At 39.2% G+C, this 16,213-nt stretch overlaps 1 protein-coding gene across 1 annotated transcript in view; it reads left to right on the forward strand.

Moving 5' to 3' along the window:
* Nucleotides 1–16,213, forward strand: part of LAMA4 (laminin, alpha 4) — a 100,205-nt gene that overhangs the window by 49,200 nt on the left and 34,792 nt on the right. Inside the window, exons 7-15 of the mRNA XM_010083783.1 lie at nt 177–328; nt 470–580; nt 4,102–4,213; nt 7,408–7,575; nt 8,335–8,528; nt 10,410–10,526; nt 12,571–12,719; nt 14,842–14,983; nt 16,045–16,141. Of these exons, the coding sequence (XP_010082085.1) occupies nt 177–328; nt 470–580; nt 4,102–4,213; nt 7,408–7,575; nt 8,335–8,528; nt 10,410–10,526; nt 12,571–12,719; nt 14,842–14,983; nt 16,045–16,141 (1,242 nt within the window). The remainder of the gene's footprint in view (nt 1–176; nt 329–469; nt 581–4,101; nt 4,214–7,407; nt 7,576–8,334; nt 8,529–10,409; nt 10,527–12,570; nt 12,720–14,841; nt 14,984–16,044; nt 16,142–16,213) is intronic.

Below are 16,213 nucleotides of genomic sequence, written 5' to 3' on the forward strand. Positions count from 1 at the left end.
TCATGACCTTGGAAGTAGGAGGCTGAAGGTGAAAGAAAAATGGGTATCCACCAGGATCCATCAATGACAAAGAGGGAACACCATGGGCCAAGAGCACTATAAAATGAATTTAAGGTATTTGCTGCTCACTGACGCACACACTAAAGAAAAATAACACACTCTTCTTTTCTTATCAGGCTGCGATAAATGTATTTGGGATTTGACAGATGACATCCGATTAGCAGTTCTGGCTATCGATGAAAGCAAATCGACTTTACTGAGCATTTCTACAGGTGTTGCAGCTCAAAAGCGCTTGAATGACCTGAACCTCACTGCCACTCATCTCCAGGTATAAACATTGATGACACTTTATTTTTTAATGTAATTCTAATCTATTAATTTCTATTTCACTCCTGTCAATTTTAATCCCTGCCCTCACTAGAGAAATAAATTGTTTTCAAACACACTGACTTCTTTCCTACACACACAGGTGGCAATGTCCAATAAAAAGAACCATGCTGTGCTTTGGACCATCCAGGTCGATGATGCTGCAAATGAAATGGATGATCTCCTGAGAGAGGCAGAAACACTTGATGAACAGGTTTGTTTATAGCCCCCTGCCAGAGCTCTGAGGGTTTGCAGTTTGTCATATTCACACACTGGCATAAGAGGTTAGTATAGACTACTTCAGTGGGAAGGGACCTGCAACAATCATCTAGTCCAACTGCCTGAGCAATTCAGGGCTGACCAAAAGTTAAAGCATGTTATTAAGAGCGTTATACAAATGCCTCTTGAACACTGACAGGCTTGGGCCATCAACCACCACTCTAGGAAGCCTGTTCCAGTATCTGACCATCCTCTTGATAAAGAAACATTTCCTCATGTCTAGTCTGAACCTGTGCGTTCACCAAACAAGAGTGGGAGTACCCCGTAAGATAACTGGGAGAACTTTCTATTTATATTTTTTATTTTTAAACTTTCTACTTTACTTTAGCTCCGAATTAAAAGCATAAATGACCTATCAAGTCTTCTTCCCAGAAAAGGAAGGATGTAGTGCCAAAGTCTGCTGAATGTGGTCAGAGGTTTGTCACCAATCACAAAAAACCTCCCCTCAGGATCTGAGTTCCCACATAGCCCTACATGTTTGATCCGAGATAGACACACTGCCTTTCTATTTCACATTCTGTTTTATAATTAAACAAAGTAACCAACACTGAACTAATTCAGATTGACTTTGGGAGTATTTGTTCTATATCTGTTTTACATGGGTGCTCTCATAAAATTAAATTAACCCTGATTAGACACTCCAAAATGTGTTATGAAACTGTCAGTTCAAAAGGTTTTTCAGATACCCACTGAGATGAGAGCCTGATCAGCACTCAAGATTTGTTTAAACAGAATTGTAATAATAAATGTTGCATCCACATTCAATTGCCAGGCTATAAAATTAAGGTTATCTGCTCTCAGCTCACACTACACTTTCATTACACCCTAGAAGAACACTGATATACGTTAAGAGAAGAAATAGGGTTCAAAATTGCTTCTCCTCTATTTTAAAGAGATATTATTAAACATCTTTCTGTTGCTAGGATATATATATATATTTGTAAGATACATCATTCTATGTTATTCCCAGAGGTAATCACAGCTGTAGTATGACTAGAGTGTATTTCATGCTTATTGCAAAATGCCAGACCTTATATTCACTTACCAATTCCTTCAGAAGAAAAATTGTAATTATACCTTAGACTAAAACTCAAATAGAGGAGCTAGTAGGAGAAAAAACACAAAGAGCAGAAAGGACTGTATAGAGAGGTGGAAGAGAAAATTTGGGTTTGGGTGTTTTTTAATCTGCAGTTACTTAGCAGAAAGGGCACTGCAGAATTACCCAGACTATGCCTGTGTTCAAAAGACAGGCTCGATCAAATCAGCTCACACACACCCCCAGCCTGTGCCTGTGAAAATCTGGCAGTGCTCACAAGCCTCAGTGTCCCTCCATGTAGTTTGTATGCAGGATGATTAAAGCATCAGGTTTTCTAGGGATATTTAGTGAATTTGGATAATAACATTTTTGTCCTCTTTAGTACTACCTGGGGATTTCTTAGCTCCTTCCTCAGTTTGACTGTCCCTGAACAAATAAACTCTGGTCCTTTCTCCCTGGTTATTCTAATGCTTGTTCCACATGAATCCTTGTGATTGCTTGTAAAGACAGGGATATAATGGTCCCAGACTCTCATAGTGGAAGGAAGACCACAGTAATGACTCTGAATATATTGAACTTTTTGCGCTTCCAAGGCACTTTTATGGAAAACAGGTGCCAGGGCCTTGAGTGGATTTTGCAGAGACGTGCCACATCTTCTGTTCATGTGCGCATCCCCGTGTCTGAGGGGTTGCTGCAGACTCTGATCTAAACCCCAAGGGCAGGATGAATGCACCAACTGTAGGCAAACCCTCCTGCTAAATGAGAAGAGTAAATAAGACCTGTAACTCCCTGAGTCTGCTTGGGATGAGCTTAGAGTAACACAGCACACAGAGCTCGATCCTGAATGTTTGTCAGGGACTTTGGGGAGCCAAGTGCCTTTCCTTCCTGGGCTCTTAGCAAATTTCAGAATGAGCCTCCGTACATCTGCGGGAATTTGAGGGTCGCTAAAAGCACCCCTCGCTCATGCTGCTGTGTTTCCCATCAATCTCATGGCAACCAGCAAACCTGTCTCAGCAATTCCCCAGGTGTTCGACAGTTAAAGAAAAATCTGGCAAGCAAGGAGTATTATGTAAAGACAAGTGTGTGTAAAAACAGTAACAACTTGCTTAAAATAAGCACAAAATGGCGATGCTGAGCAACGGAGCATCCACAAGAAACCCTTACAGCAATCAAGTAATAAGAATAAATAATATAGTGCCTGCCCTTCAAAGACTAAAAAAAAAACCCAAACAAACAGAAATAAAATTAAAACCTTTCTATAGATGCTTACATTTATTTTACTTGGGTACCTGGGTACCCATCCACGTCTGCAGTGCTGGTCACCCTGGCTCTGCCTTCAGGCTCCACATGGTGCCTCTGCAAACCCCGAGTAAAACCTGTGTTTGTGGGTCACAGCCACTGTAGTGCTGAACCCGCAGCCAAAGTACTGCTGAGCTCTTCAGGGCCGGAGAATGGCACCAGAGTCCTCTGCAGTTCTTGCATGATTAAGCAAGCGTGATGCTACCACACCAACAGCAAAGTATCTTCTGGCTTACAAGATGTCAGGGCACCCCAAATCCAGAAACTAATTTTACAGTGGGAATTTTTGCTGCTGCAGCCCCAGTAGGGACCGTGAATTAAACACCTTACCAGTGGCAAGTGTGTGGTGTGGACTTATATGTGCACACACACAGGGTCCAGGAAATGTCAACAGCACAGTAGTCATATTTTTTTCTCCTTCCTGGGAAACAACAGTGAAAATTAAATCTAAGGACTCCCAGAGTCAGTGGCCTTCTAGGAAAGATGGTAAATATTCTAGGACAAGGTAAATATTAATCTCCCTTACATCCTCAACTGGTTCCTCACCATACAGCCTGTTTGGGGACGAAATAACCTTGTGTCCGCATGGGGGAACACAATGCAGAGTACAGCCTCCAACGTGATATACTATAGGAGTGTGGCTATGCTCTTCTGAGCATTTTGAATCCTCATGCTTTTTCTTAATTTTAACAAGTTGCAGAGCTGGGGACTTCACAGGAAGGAGACACTGATCTAAAAATAGTTGTGAGCTTGCCACCTTATTCTTCAGTCTATATGCTTGCTCGGGAAATGCCATACCCAGCAAAATGAGCCAGCCCTGCAGAATGCCTAGGAGACTCAGCAGATGGGAGTTTACAACTGTACATAATTTATGGCAATTTGATTGCAGCAAATGATGGATAAATATGGGACAGATTTTAATCTCTCACTCTGCAATTCTGAAAATACCGACAAGACAGTCCTTCACTTCAAACAGCTTGGTAAATACCACTTTATATGATAAATAGACTTTCACATGCTCATCAGGAGAAGGCAAAATGTGTATTTACACTTCTCATACTCACACATGCGTATGGATCTGAAAAGAAACCTAATGTGTAGCTCACATGGTTTATTTATAGGGAAATGAAGCATCCAGCAAAAGCCTACTGGTACAGAAGGAAACCATGGAGACCAATAACCGTGCTACTCAGCTTGTGCAGCAGCTCAGTAATATGAGGGATAACATTCAAGGTAAATAGATTTCTTTCTGGTTCAGCTCAATGTCAAGCACGAATTAATGAAACCTCCAGCAAAAAAAGTCATAGCACCCGGGCAGTCTTGCAAAGCAACCCACACGTAAGGCTTTTACATCCTGCAATGTCATGATGAAAAGTTGTCTCTCAGAGACAACTGACACCATGAGCTGACTTGGTCTGACACACAGAACAAGAGCTTGTCTTTCTTTTTCTCTCTTTGAAGAGCAAAATAATAAAAAATAGGCTTACAGTAAATACTTCAAGATAATTCAGCTTGTAGCCTTTGTTCGTTTGAACAGCTGCTCAAGGTATTTATATACACTTGTGGTTAAAAAAAAAAAAAAAGTCAGTATGGGATTTGGGATAGAGTAAGCCACAAACACAAGGATAGGATGGGAGATGAGAGTCGTCTATGTCTTACTTGTCAGGAGATCATGCAAGTGCACTTTTCCTATCCTGGTGATAAGTAATGGAGGCCATATGATTAGCTAGACAGGATTTTTTAAAATTTTGCATTCTCTTTTCTATCCATGACAGTCAGTTAGGTCTGACTAACTCTGGTGATCCTGCTGGTGTTACTTTAAATGCAGTTTTACCTTTTAGAAAACTGTTGCTGAGTAGGATGGTGCTGGTTCATACAACTTCATGTAGATGTTTCTAAAAACAAAAGGATGCTGAATAGTAAATAATTCAGTGAACTTACTGCTTCCCCAAGCTCAGTGTGGGACGTGGTGGTGATTTTCTCCTCAAGCTGCTTATTGCTTCATCTGACTAGAATTTCCAGTTGAGTTTGGGTCCAGACACATCTCCAGAGCATTACAGACTAGCTGTTGTCCTCTTGGGTTTTTTTCTGAAATACAAAAGAATAATTGGAAAACTGTATACTCATTGCCTTTTCATTTCCCACAAAGTAAGTTTTGCTTCTAGTAAACCAGAAACTGTGTGGCTAGTGCAGACCATCAGAAATGGTTATAGTGATGCTGTTTCACAGTAGGAGAGATAAATATTATGATGAAGATGTCCCAAAATTAGAAGAGTGAACACTAGAGTTTTTTCATGTTAAGATCTTGGGACAAACTATAACCTATTGCCTCAGTGTCCTGCTCATCTGTCCATACGATATGGGGGGATGCAGATAAAACTTATAAAGTCCACCTTTGGGCAACATGCTAGAGCAATAAAGTATCTCCAGAACTAGCATAAATTTCAAAACACAGCTTCTCTTCTGACTGTAAGTGTTTGTATTTTACATCTTCCCAGATGATTTTTTTCATATTTAGAGCCTTCAAAACCTCTTGCATCTTCATGAATTTTTACTGTACTATACATCAAAAGATAAATAACAGCAGTGAACACTTTTCAAAGCACACTTGCACTTAAAAAGGGCTTCCTAGTCAGAGATTATAATCTTCATCTTGAATTTCTATGACATATCATTATGATGCTGATATATAAAACTGAGATTAAACAAATTTCAGCCTCTTTTTCTGTACCTACAGAAAACAGTAAAACCCCAAGTGAATGTACTCAGAAGCATCCCTGTCCCCTGTACACCTGCATCATAAAAGCCTCCAACCTGCCATAGATCACACCTATTTCTCCCAGTCCTTAGCAAAGCCAGCAGTATACCAAAGCTGTGTATGGCACCACAATAGAAATGCTGACTGCCATTTGAGGTTAAACAGCGCTTTTTCAAAAGAAACACTTGGTTAACAGATCTGAATAGTTCTGCATTAGAGCAACTACTGCAAGCTCTGTGGCAAGTCCTGTAAGGAAGAGCAAAAAAAATACATATCAACTTTTATCTTTGCTTATCCTTATTTCCATGGGTGCCTCAACCTCAACAAACATAGGTAACACATCCCGTCACACAGAAGAGTAGGCTGAGACCATGCTTATAGGGTGTTACAAAGGTGACGTTACATCACCTTTGACTGTCTGGCCATCTATCACATTTTATTTCTACAATTATTAAGCAAAAGTGTCAGAATGAGCCTTGTATTTTATCAACAATCACTGGCCGAGCTCTATGGATAGGCCTTTTGTATTACTGGTTTTGGGCAAGAACGGAACCACAGAAGGCAGAAATTTATGTATTTTGGCACACAAATAGCACAACCAGGAGAGCGCTTGTTCATCCAGAAAGGAGTTGGAGACAAGTGAAAATTATTTCCAGCATGCTCAAAACTATTTTTCTACAGGGCCATCACCCCTGTAGAAGGCAAGACACTCTCTACTGAGGGAAAGGTGTATGTGTGGACACACACACATGCGTGTGCCAGCATGAGAAGAAAAAAGAAACCCATGGAGCCATGGGTCATGATCGGTACCTGCTCAGTATGAGCCTTTAAATCTTCACTAATGAGATCAGGAGCCAGCAAGAAACTGCATGCAAATACACTCTGACAAAGAATCAGTTGTGTCACAATTAGATATCTATTTTTTATAAAAATCTTACAGATGAACAGTACTGGCTGAGAACTTTGATCTTTGCCAGCTCTGGAAATCCATGAAAGTAGTGATGAGTGCAAGCCAAACCTACTCACATTGTATGGCATAAAAGAAGAGGTGGTCAGTATTTGAGACCAGGGAGTGAGAAGTGGGTAAACTTTGTAATGCCTACGCTGGGGATGGGGAAACTCAATTTTAGCTGCAGGGATCCAACAGTGTTTCTTGAACTGAGACCAAAACCTTGAAACAGTATCTATCTCCAAACCAGCTAGGCAGTATCAGGCCAGAAACCATATGTTACCTCTTTAGGGTGCTTCAAACTTCTTCAGACGGGAAAAAAGGTTACTTCAGTCTACTCACCATTGTCGGTATTTAATAAACGTAACATTTTAGCAGCAACACTTAAAAACCATGATCCCAGACAAAAGCCCCAGAACTCAGAAAAAAATTATGGTCCCAGCCTGTAAGAACTGCCAAACCAAATAATGCACACAACACATGCCTTCTTGATCTCATCCTCCTCTGATGAGACCCTACATATGCCAGAAAGTGTGATTTATTTACAGGTTTAATTTTAAGAATGGATTAAACATAATAATTATCTACTATAGAGTTGGAAGTTAATTAAATCTTTCTTTTGCCATCAGCATGACCTGGATTCACAAAAGTAAAAGTACTGCACAGTATTTACTTCTCCTTAACCATGCTGGATTAACCATCTGTTCCTTTCTCCCACAGAAATCAGCAGCAAGATGAAATACTATGCAATTCAGCAAGAGTTGAGCCCTGAAGAAATCGCCCAGAAGCTGAGTGTGGCTGAGGAGATGCTGAAGGAGATCAAACGCCGTAAGCCTTTCATTAATCAGAGGCAACTTGCAGATGAGGAGGAGAAAGCAGCAGAGGAGTGTGAGTTTTAAACCTGTTTTCCATTCACCCACATGTTAATGCACAGTTGGCATGGGCTGGGCAGATCTGAATGTACTGCTGAGACACTAGGGAGAACCAGCAGGCACTTGGCAAGCACCGACTGGTGTGCCAAAGATGCTGCTGCTTCCAAATGCCTGCCCCAAGTCTCTGCTGGGTCTTGCTGCCCCTGTGTCAGAATGGGCAGAGAAACACATGTATGTCTGTGTGTGCCTGGGCACTGCAGCACTTCAGCAATAGCTGCTTAGGAAGGCTCATGCCACAGATAGAATTGCTCGTGTGAATGTCTTCTTGCCCCTGCCAGCTCTGCTATACGAACAGTAAACTCTAGAAGAGAGAAAAACTGCTGGTATGGGAAAGAGCAGCAGCTTAATTCTCACAGCTCCATGAGCATGAATCAGAGCCCCAGGACAATACGGACTGTCTTCTCCAGAGTAGCCTGGTTAGCTGTGACAATGAAAAACAAACGAAGAGCAAGGAAAGCAAAATGTAGTTTCTTCTAGGAAAAGCTACCTGAGAGGGGGAATTAATGGGTTTAAAATGAGATACTAAAATGAGATGCATCTTTCCTTTTCCAAAGAGGAGAGAAAATGAAAACCTAAGTATGTGATCTCTCAAGTGAGCTTTTAATAAATCTATTTTACTGTCCCCTGAGTAACAGCAACAGAAATTGTTGCATAGGAAAGTTTTGTCAGAAATCCAAGCTTTAGATTAACCAGTGGCCTCTGATTTTTCTCACAGTGCTACAGCAAGTTGAGGAGTTTAATGAGAGGTACAATGACACTAGATCTCTAGTATCTGATGTGCTGGAGCAGCTCAGCGAACAGGATGTGAAGCTGTCAGACCTGGAGGAGGCATTAGACCAGGCACTTGACTATGTTATACAAACGGAGGATATTAATGCGGAAAACATAGCCAATCTTCAAAAGCAAGAGGTATTATGAAGTACATTTATTATAACTGTTGTCTGTGAACACTCCATCTTTTACAGTGCTTATAATAGTAGATTGCAAATAATTTATATTCAGGGATCATCACACCAAAAAATAATTTCTTGGGCCACTCAGCAGGATGACTCTGGCTCTCCAGTTCTAAGAAACAAGTTGTACTAGTATTTATTCATGGAGTGACAGTAAATGCCAAGTTTCAACAGCCCAAGAAAGGGATGGATTCTAATGCCTAAACTAGGAAGACGTATTACAAGAAGACCCAAGAAGCTTAAAATTCCATGTAGCTTGGCTGCTATAAATATTGTGGTGTGATTGTTTCACCTACTATGTACTGATTTATAATGCGGAATCATGCTCACAAAATTAATTATATTCTATTTTTAAAAATTATTTATAAAGACTCTCAACTGCATTCATGCCCTGGGCTGAGGGCATTTATACAGTCTCATCCAAACTTTCTCTCTGGTCCTCTTTAAACAAAAGGTGTCCCCATTTTTTCAGGAAGAGCAGATGATTGTCCTTGCATCATCAAGCACAAATCCATTCTGTATCTGCTCCACAACAGATATCTTGAAACTGGGTTTCCTACTTGCTGGGTGAACAGCCTCGCTATAAGGCTACAGCAGTTTTCCCTTATGCTCTGTTTAAATGAATAGTTCCAGTACTTTGAACAAAGCAATCACTCCAGAGGAGAGCTCAGAGGAGACCTGTCCCCTGGAGCACAGAAAGGGGGCATGTTTGCCTGTAAGTGGTGGTATTAGGTTCAAATCCCATCTGGCTGATAAGGAAATTTAATTTTCAGGTCTCTTGTCCCAGAAAAGTACCTAAACCATCAGCCATACTAAAAGACTATTTTTTTCTCCTCCCAGCAGTTTTGTGACTCTTTCTGTTTTCTTCTGTTTCCATCAAGGGATGCAAAACCAGAATGTCCCACCTAAAATTTTTCTTTTTATGTATTTTCTCATCAAGGAAGAAAATGACAACAAGAACAATTTAGGACCATTTGAAGCAAACTGTTTTCATTTCAGTGGCTGAAATTGTTTGGATTCTGGATGACAGAGATTTAGGGAGCAGTCTTGTGATCTGAAGAACAATATTGCAAATTCAGGCCAACCTCTGGGTTTCATAGCATCAGTGGTTGAGTTTTGAGCTCTTTAAATTTGCAGTGCTGGAAGTTTGTGCTGATGTGGAAGGTCTAATAATTCAAGAGAAATCAGGCGTGCTGTTCTCATTAATTCTTCTGCAAGCAGCTTGGGATCCTTATGTACAAAGCCTCTTCTGTTGTTCCATTGTTTTATAATTACAGTACCAAGCTGCAGCTTGTCTCACATTTATGAAGCAAAGCCTGAAATCTGTAGTCACAATTGTTCACTGTTTTTAAGCAGTTGGATCTTTATTATTGCTCACAATGAAGGCAGATGCTGTACAGGAGAGATTGTTCACACTAGCTTTACTATTGACAAGGAAAAGGGATCCCTGTACTGTAGATTTTAAAAACCTCCAGAAAAAAAACTATTCTCCAGACCACTACGAATAATCCATGTTTAATTTTTCTCTACTGGCAGTGCACTGAATAATGCTTTGTTCCAATAATTGCTCATGCTGTAATATAAAATGAAATTAATAAATTTTTAAAAAGACAATGTTTCTTTCACAAAGACAAGAAAATGCGGAGTCACATTGTAATATGCAGCTATTAGAGATGTCTTAAAAAAAACCCTTAGACTTCAAATTTGTCTAAAATCAATTTAGTTCATCACGTCATCTTTTGAATTAACTTTAATAAATTTAACAAAAATGGTAACACAATTTTAGCAATGCACAGACAGTTTTGGATGTGATTTTATTTTATTTTATTTTTTATAGAAACAACATGAGAAAATAAAAGAGCAAATAGATGAAGTGAATGGCATTCTGCTAAGTGCCACCACTATTTTGGCTGGACCACAAAAAGTCAACTCTGAGTTAAGTGAGGTAATAAAGGTAAGTGCCTCAGTAGCTTGTTTAAATTATATGTTCTGATGTTTTTAACTTTTAAATCATGTGTTTAGGCCACTAAATAAAAACCTCTCCTTTTTTATACTGCTTCAGTGAAATACTGATTAATATTGTCCCAAAAAAGTATAAGTCTTCCTGGACAAAAAGTTCTGTAATTACATTTTACTGCCTCGGAAAAATAATTATAAGGACACTTTACCATAGGCAGAGCTGAGTGAAGGATTTTGCTGTAGAGTTCCAAATCATTTCATTACAAGCAGCTGCCAAAAGATGCTCTGGTAAAAGACTGCACTATATGTTAAATTCCTTTTCTCGTGCCTGCAAGTGAGCCTAAGAGAAGGCTAAAGATCCCAGATATCAGTGTTAAAACCAGCCACTGTGAAAGTGTAAAACATATATAAACAGATTGTCTTATAGAAATCCTCTTCTGGAACTGGAGACTACTATCCAGTGTTTTGAATGAGACAAGGTGCTGCACAAAATTTTTAGGAATTTTAGGGTTTTGGACATTCCATGAAAAAAATGAAGAAAATAAACCCAGGATTTTGCTAACTTTGCCAAAGGTGCTTCTTTTTTTCCCATGTTTTATTTTAAAATTTTGAGATAATTTAAGACAAATGAAAATTCTCCACAAACATTCTTTTCGGTCCTAGTTGCCCACTTCTTTTCTTAACACAAAAACAAATATCAAATACATTAATTTTTCTTTGAAAAAGTAATTTGAGAAAACAGAAAGAAGGCAGCTTGCTTTATATCTATCCCAGGGTGATCAAGTACTATGACTTTTTTTTTTTTCTCCTGTGTTTTGAGCAAAATAAATTGCTGCAGTTTATCATCAGTTTTTTCCCACTCTGATGGGTAAGTTTACACATAGGGTACATTCACACCGGAGGGAAGGAAGTAGTATTTGAACATCATGTATTTTCCATCCTCTCAGCAATAAGTATTTTCATGCTTCACTCGCATCCTTTCTCTCTTCCTCCATTTTAGCCTTTTTTCATGTATTTTGGAGCCATATTTATAACTCTCAAACATATCAGCAAGCTTGTGTATTGGGGAGAAGGTGAATGCAGGCCCATTTGGTCTTTCCCAAAAGTATTTCATATAAGGAAGTGGTACAGCAAAGGCAAAGCGATACTACTTCTCTTTGCCTATACATACATATAGGTAGTATTTAGGTGGACAGATTTACAAGTCAGACTGACCCAAGAAGCCTTAGCATGAGGGATGTCTCTGTGCAATGAGACAGAAAGGGACCAGGGCCCGTTTTCCATGATGTGGCACAGCTTACAGCCGTACAGCTAAACTTGCTGCCCCCTCCCCAGCAACTGCCAAATTGTCCCTGGGACACAGGCACTCTCCCATGCTATTCCCCAAAGAGACGGGTTTGGGAGAGTGGCACCTGTCCAGGGCTGAAACAGTGCCAGGGTCCATGCAGCAATGGGTTGATGCATAAGCCCACCCACCCCAGCAGTATTTAGTTTACTGGTATAGATGTCATTTAGAAGTCCCAAAAACTAATTTCTGGCCTGCAGCCTTCACAGAGAAGAGGAAAAAAAAAAATTAAAAAAAAAAAAAAAAATATGGATTCCTCCTCCCAATTTAGGAAGAACCAACAACGAGGGGATTTTTGAAAAGATCTGGTTTAACTACTTCACCTCCTAGCATTTCACTCTGAAAGACATAATTGGCACCATTCCAGAGCAAACATGAAGGATAGTAAGACATTTCTCAACTGTCTTTCTTTGGTATTTTACACCTATCTATCTCCCTAGTACCTTTTTAAGGGATCCCTGGAATTTTGGTTTATTTTTATCTTCCTGCATTTGTCTTGCCATACTGACATTCATGAGACAGACTCTTTTTGATCTTTCCTCGTTTTTGTCCATTGAAAATAAAACACCAAACAAAAGTAGCAGAAAGCAACAACATTATAATGACATAAAAAGTAAATTAAAACATAATAATCAAAATATAGACTTGTTTTTTTACAATTTATCTTTTTTCCTTCCTTCCATATTTTGTTCAGAATGTGTCAGGGTTCTACGCAGAAATAGATGGAGCAAAAAAGGAGTTGCAAGAAAAAACAGCCAATCTGTCTCTGTTTGATGATGATTTGGTAGAAAAGGCTATGCATCATGCACACAATCTAAGAAGACTTGCTGATGAGCTGGACCGGTAAAATTTAACTTCAGCAGACTCTGTTCATACAAGTGCTAGCTGAATGAACTAAAAGACAAGCAGAAATACAGTGACATTAGATGTGCTGTCTGTAAATAGGCACTAAACAAATCACTGTTAAGTCATGTATGGAAGGACTTGTCAAGGTCCAGAGGGAACAGCTGAGTCTTTTCAAAGAATAAACCAACATACATCTTGCGTGGCATTCTCCCCTGTCTAATTTGGCATGTTCTTCCCTTCCCATAGCAAGAAAGGTAGGTTACCGAAAAGAAAAATAATACAGGCAGGTTAAATAGGGTTTGCAGAAACAGCTCATGCCAGTAAGTTCATTCACATTTAAAAATGCTTAGCATTATGGGCCAAAAAATGGGCTTTGGAATAATTTTTGTTCAAGAACCAGTTCACAGATGGAGTAGTTCTGATACTCAGTAGGTTGTGAGCCAGTGAAACTGGCCCACTGTAACACCAAAAACTTACTCTAAGTATTTCTATTTTGCTGGAAGATACCAAATGCATCAACTTTCCCCCAATTTACTAAAAAGCCACTTTTAGACAGATTAGAAATATTGCTTTATTTGCAATTGGGACTACCCATGGAAAAATCACTGTTGCAAATGAATTCTTAAATAAAATATTTTACTAAATTCTACCTTAAGTAACATCATGAACATACGCTTTTGGAAGATAAACTTAATACCAGTCATCCAGTATATTATCTAAATACCAGTTGTTTCTTAATATCACTATGCCCTAGATAGGAGATTAAAACAGAGACAAAAACAACAGATGGATTTCCTTTCTTTTGTACAATTGTATAAAGCTGACATCAGAAACTCTGTTCTATAACGCCACACCAACTACAGACAACCTAAAAAACAAACAGTACATTCAGTCTGAGATCAGCTAACTGAGGGCAGCAGAATCACTTGAAAGAAAATACCCCATATGGCTAGCCTTCATCCCTTACCAAATTAATTTAAAAATTACTACCAAGTCCAACACATTAGGAATTTAATAGAAAGCAAACAGAAATAATTATGAAATATCCAGAAGGAAATGTGCTGACTCTTTTATTTGTTGCGAAAATTGTCCTGCAGTGAAACTTTAATCCTTTAAAAAATTTAGCCTGTCTTCAAATAATTTGGGTTTTATGGGTTCACTTTATAAGCCTGTTAGGCTTTTATTTGGTAGAGTTTCTTCTTTTGTCTTGGGGGAATAGGGCAGGAAATTCTTGCAACAGCACTGAATGTGAAAACCTAATAAGCCCTCAGTGTGCAAACTCTTTGAAGTGAATACACACATGTATATATATGTATGTAGAGTCTATATCTAACATACACTCTGAATTCTGTTTATCACAAAAATATATTTAAAAAAAAAAATTTATTCAAAGTTTACAGCAGCTGAAGGTTGAGTCCCAAAACAACTGCTGTTTGTAATCTCCCCTGAAGATCAGTTATCACCCAATATGCAATATTTTGAAATCTAATTTTTTGCAAAGTTTCATCATCCTGGGCAGTTCTTCATCTGATCCTCCCCCTACTCCCACCTACTTTTGAAAGTATAAACAGCCCAGTGATACAGCTGACCTGATCACTGGCACACATAGGTCTTTCCATTCACAACCAGGAGTCATCCCTAAAGAGGGAAAAGTGATAGATGTTATTCTGTTAATTTATGGAATATCTAATCTAGATTTAAAAAGATAAAAGCTCAGTAGTGACTTGTTGCTGCTCACATAGACATTAAGGGCAAAATTCCCAGAGTTAACCACCAGGAAGTACCTTCTACCCACACAGTTTTCACCTGCTCCAGACTGACATGAATGGTCATATACAATGAAGAGAATTCTACTTAGGCCCAGTACATTTATATGCATGATCATAGAATCATAGAGTCACAGAATGGTTTGGGTTGGAAGGGACCTTAGAGATCATCTAGTTCCAACCCCCCTGCCATGGCCAGGGACACCTCCCCCTAGACCAGGTTGCTCAAAACTTCATCCAGCCTGGCCTTGACATTATGTAGTCAGAATTCACATAATGACAAGAAAATTAATACATTTGAAACTGCTTTGATTCGGTTTGGTTTCTTCCTCCTTTTCCTCTCCTTTTAACAGGAATTTGTATGGTGTTGATACAAATGGGTTGGTACAAAGGGCAATAAATGCTTCAAATGTGTACGAAAACATTGCTGGTTATATTGAAGAAGCTAATAAAGCTGCACTGGTGGCACTGAACACAACAAACAGGGTCAATGATGTAAGTAATTTTCATAATATCAGCTTTTACTTTGCAATGCTTCAGGGATTTGGACCCCTAAGTATAATGAAGAAACAAGATTTAGCTTAACTGTTAGCACTGAATTTCTCACTGCACGTTCTGCTTCGTCTACTATTTCCTGAATTAAATCCTAGGTGGTCAATTATTCTGACAGCCTAAAGTCCCCTAATACTGGAAAAGTTGCAACAGGTTCTTCTGTCCCTAAGAACAGGGTGATGCTGCTCTGTGTTGTCACTCACACTGAGGCACTTCTGTGAAAGTCCAGACAACTCCCTGGCCCTGTAGGCATTTAGCACTCGAGCCCTCCTGCTCCACACAGCACCTTCTGGCAGGAAAAGCGGTCAAGACGTCTAACAGAAGCATCACTGTTTCTCATAGAAAGACAAGTTAAAATGGGGCAAATAGCTCACTCACGCACTCAGTGCAAGGATGGGGATGCTAATTTTGTCTCTGGCCTTGCTGTTCTAAACTATTTTATATGTATTTTTGTATGTATATAGTTTCCAACCTACATACATGCTACCTAACAGCAATTTATTAGTGGGCTAGCAAGAGGATTTGGTTAGATTACAGGGGCCTGAATCACAGGAATTTCAAGTCCAGCCCTCTGCTTCCAGCACGCTACCGGGAACTGCAAGGCAGCTCCCCATGCAGTGCAAGTGTTTATCACCCATCTGAGATGACAGTGGAAATGAACAGTCAGAATCCCTAAGTAACATATAGCATGAGTACCAAGCTGCCCACACTGGAGTAGACAAATTAAGAGGATTTCTGTGCTTTCTGCATCTTTCTTATTCAGTGTTTTTGTCTGAAACAGCATCAATTTCTCTAAACTTTAATTGCAATCTACATAAAATTTTGCTTTTCAGATTTTTTTTTCTAATCCAGCTGCCAATCTTAAATGTTAAGAAAGAATATGAAACTGCAGTGACTTTGTAGTTACATTTATATGAAGTAATATGTTGTCTGCAATTAAACACAACAAAGAGGAACATTTGGTAAGCTTTATTCTGACTTTCTTTTTTGGGATATATTTGTAGGCTGCAGTTGGAATTGACACTCAGACCACTTACCATAAAGATAAAAGTGAAGAACTTCTCAACCGAGCCATGGAGCTACAGCAGACAGCAGATGACAGTAAATATGCATCCTTTCTACTTTCCCAGTCAGTTTATAAGAATGCATGTAAAAATAAATTTCAAAAGCACA

This window comes from Pterocles gutturalis, unplaced genomic scaffold (genome assembly GCF_000699245.1).
Source record: "Pterocles gutturalis isolate BGI_N339 unplaced genomic scaffold, ASM69924v1 scaffold8600, whole genome shotgun sequence".
Classification (NCBI taxonomy): domain Eukaryota; kingdom Metazoa; phylum Chordata; class Aves; order Pterocliformes; family Pteroclidae; genus Pterocles; species Pterocles gutturalis.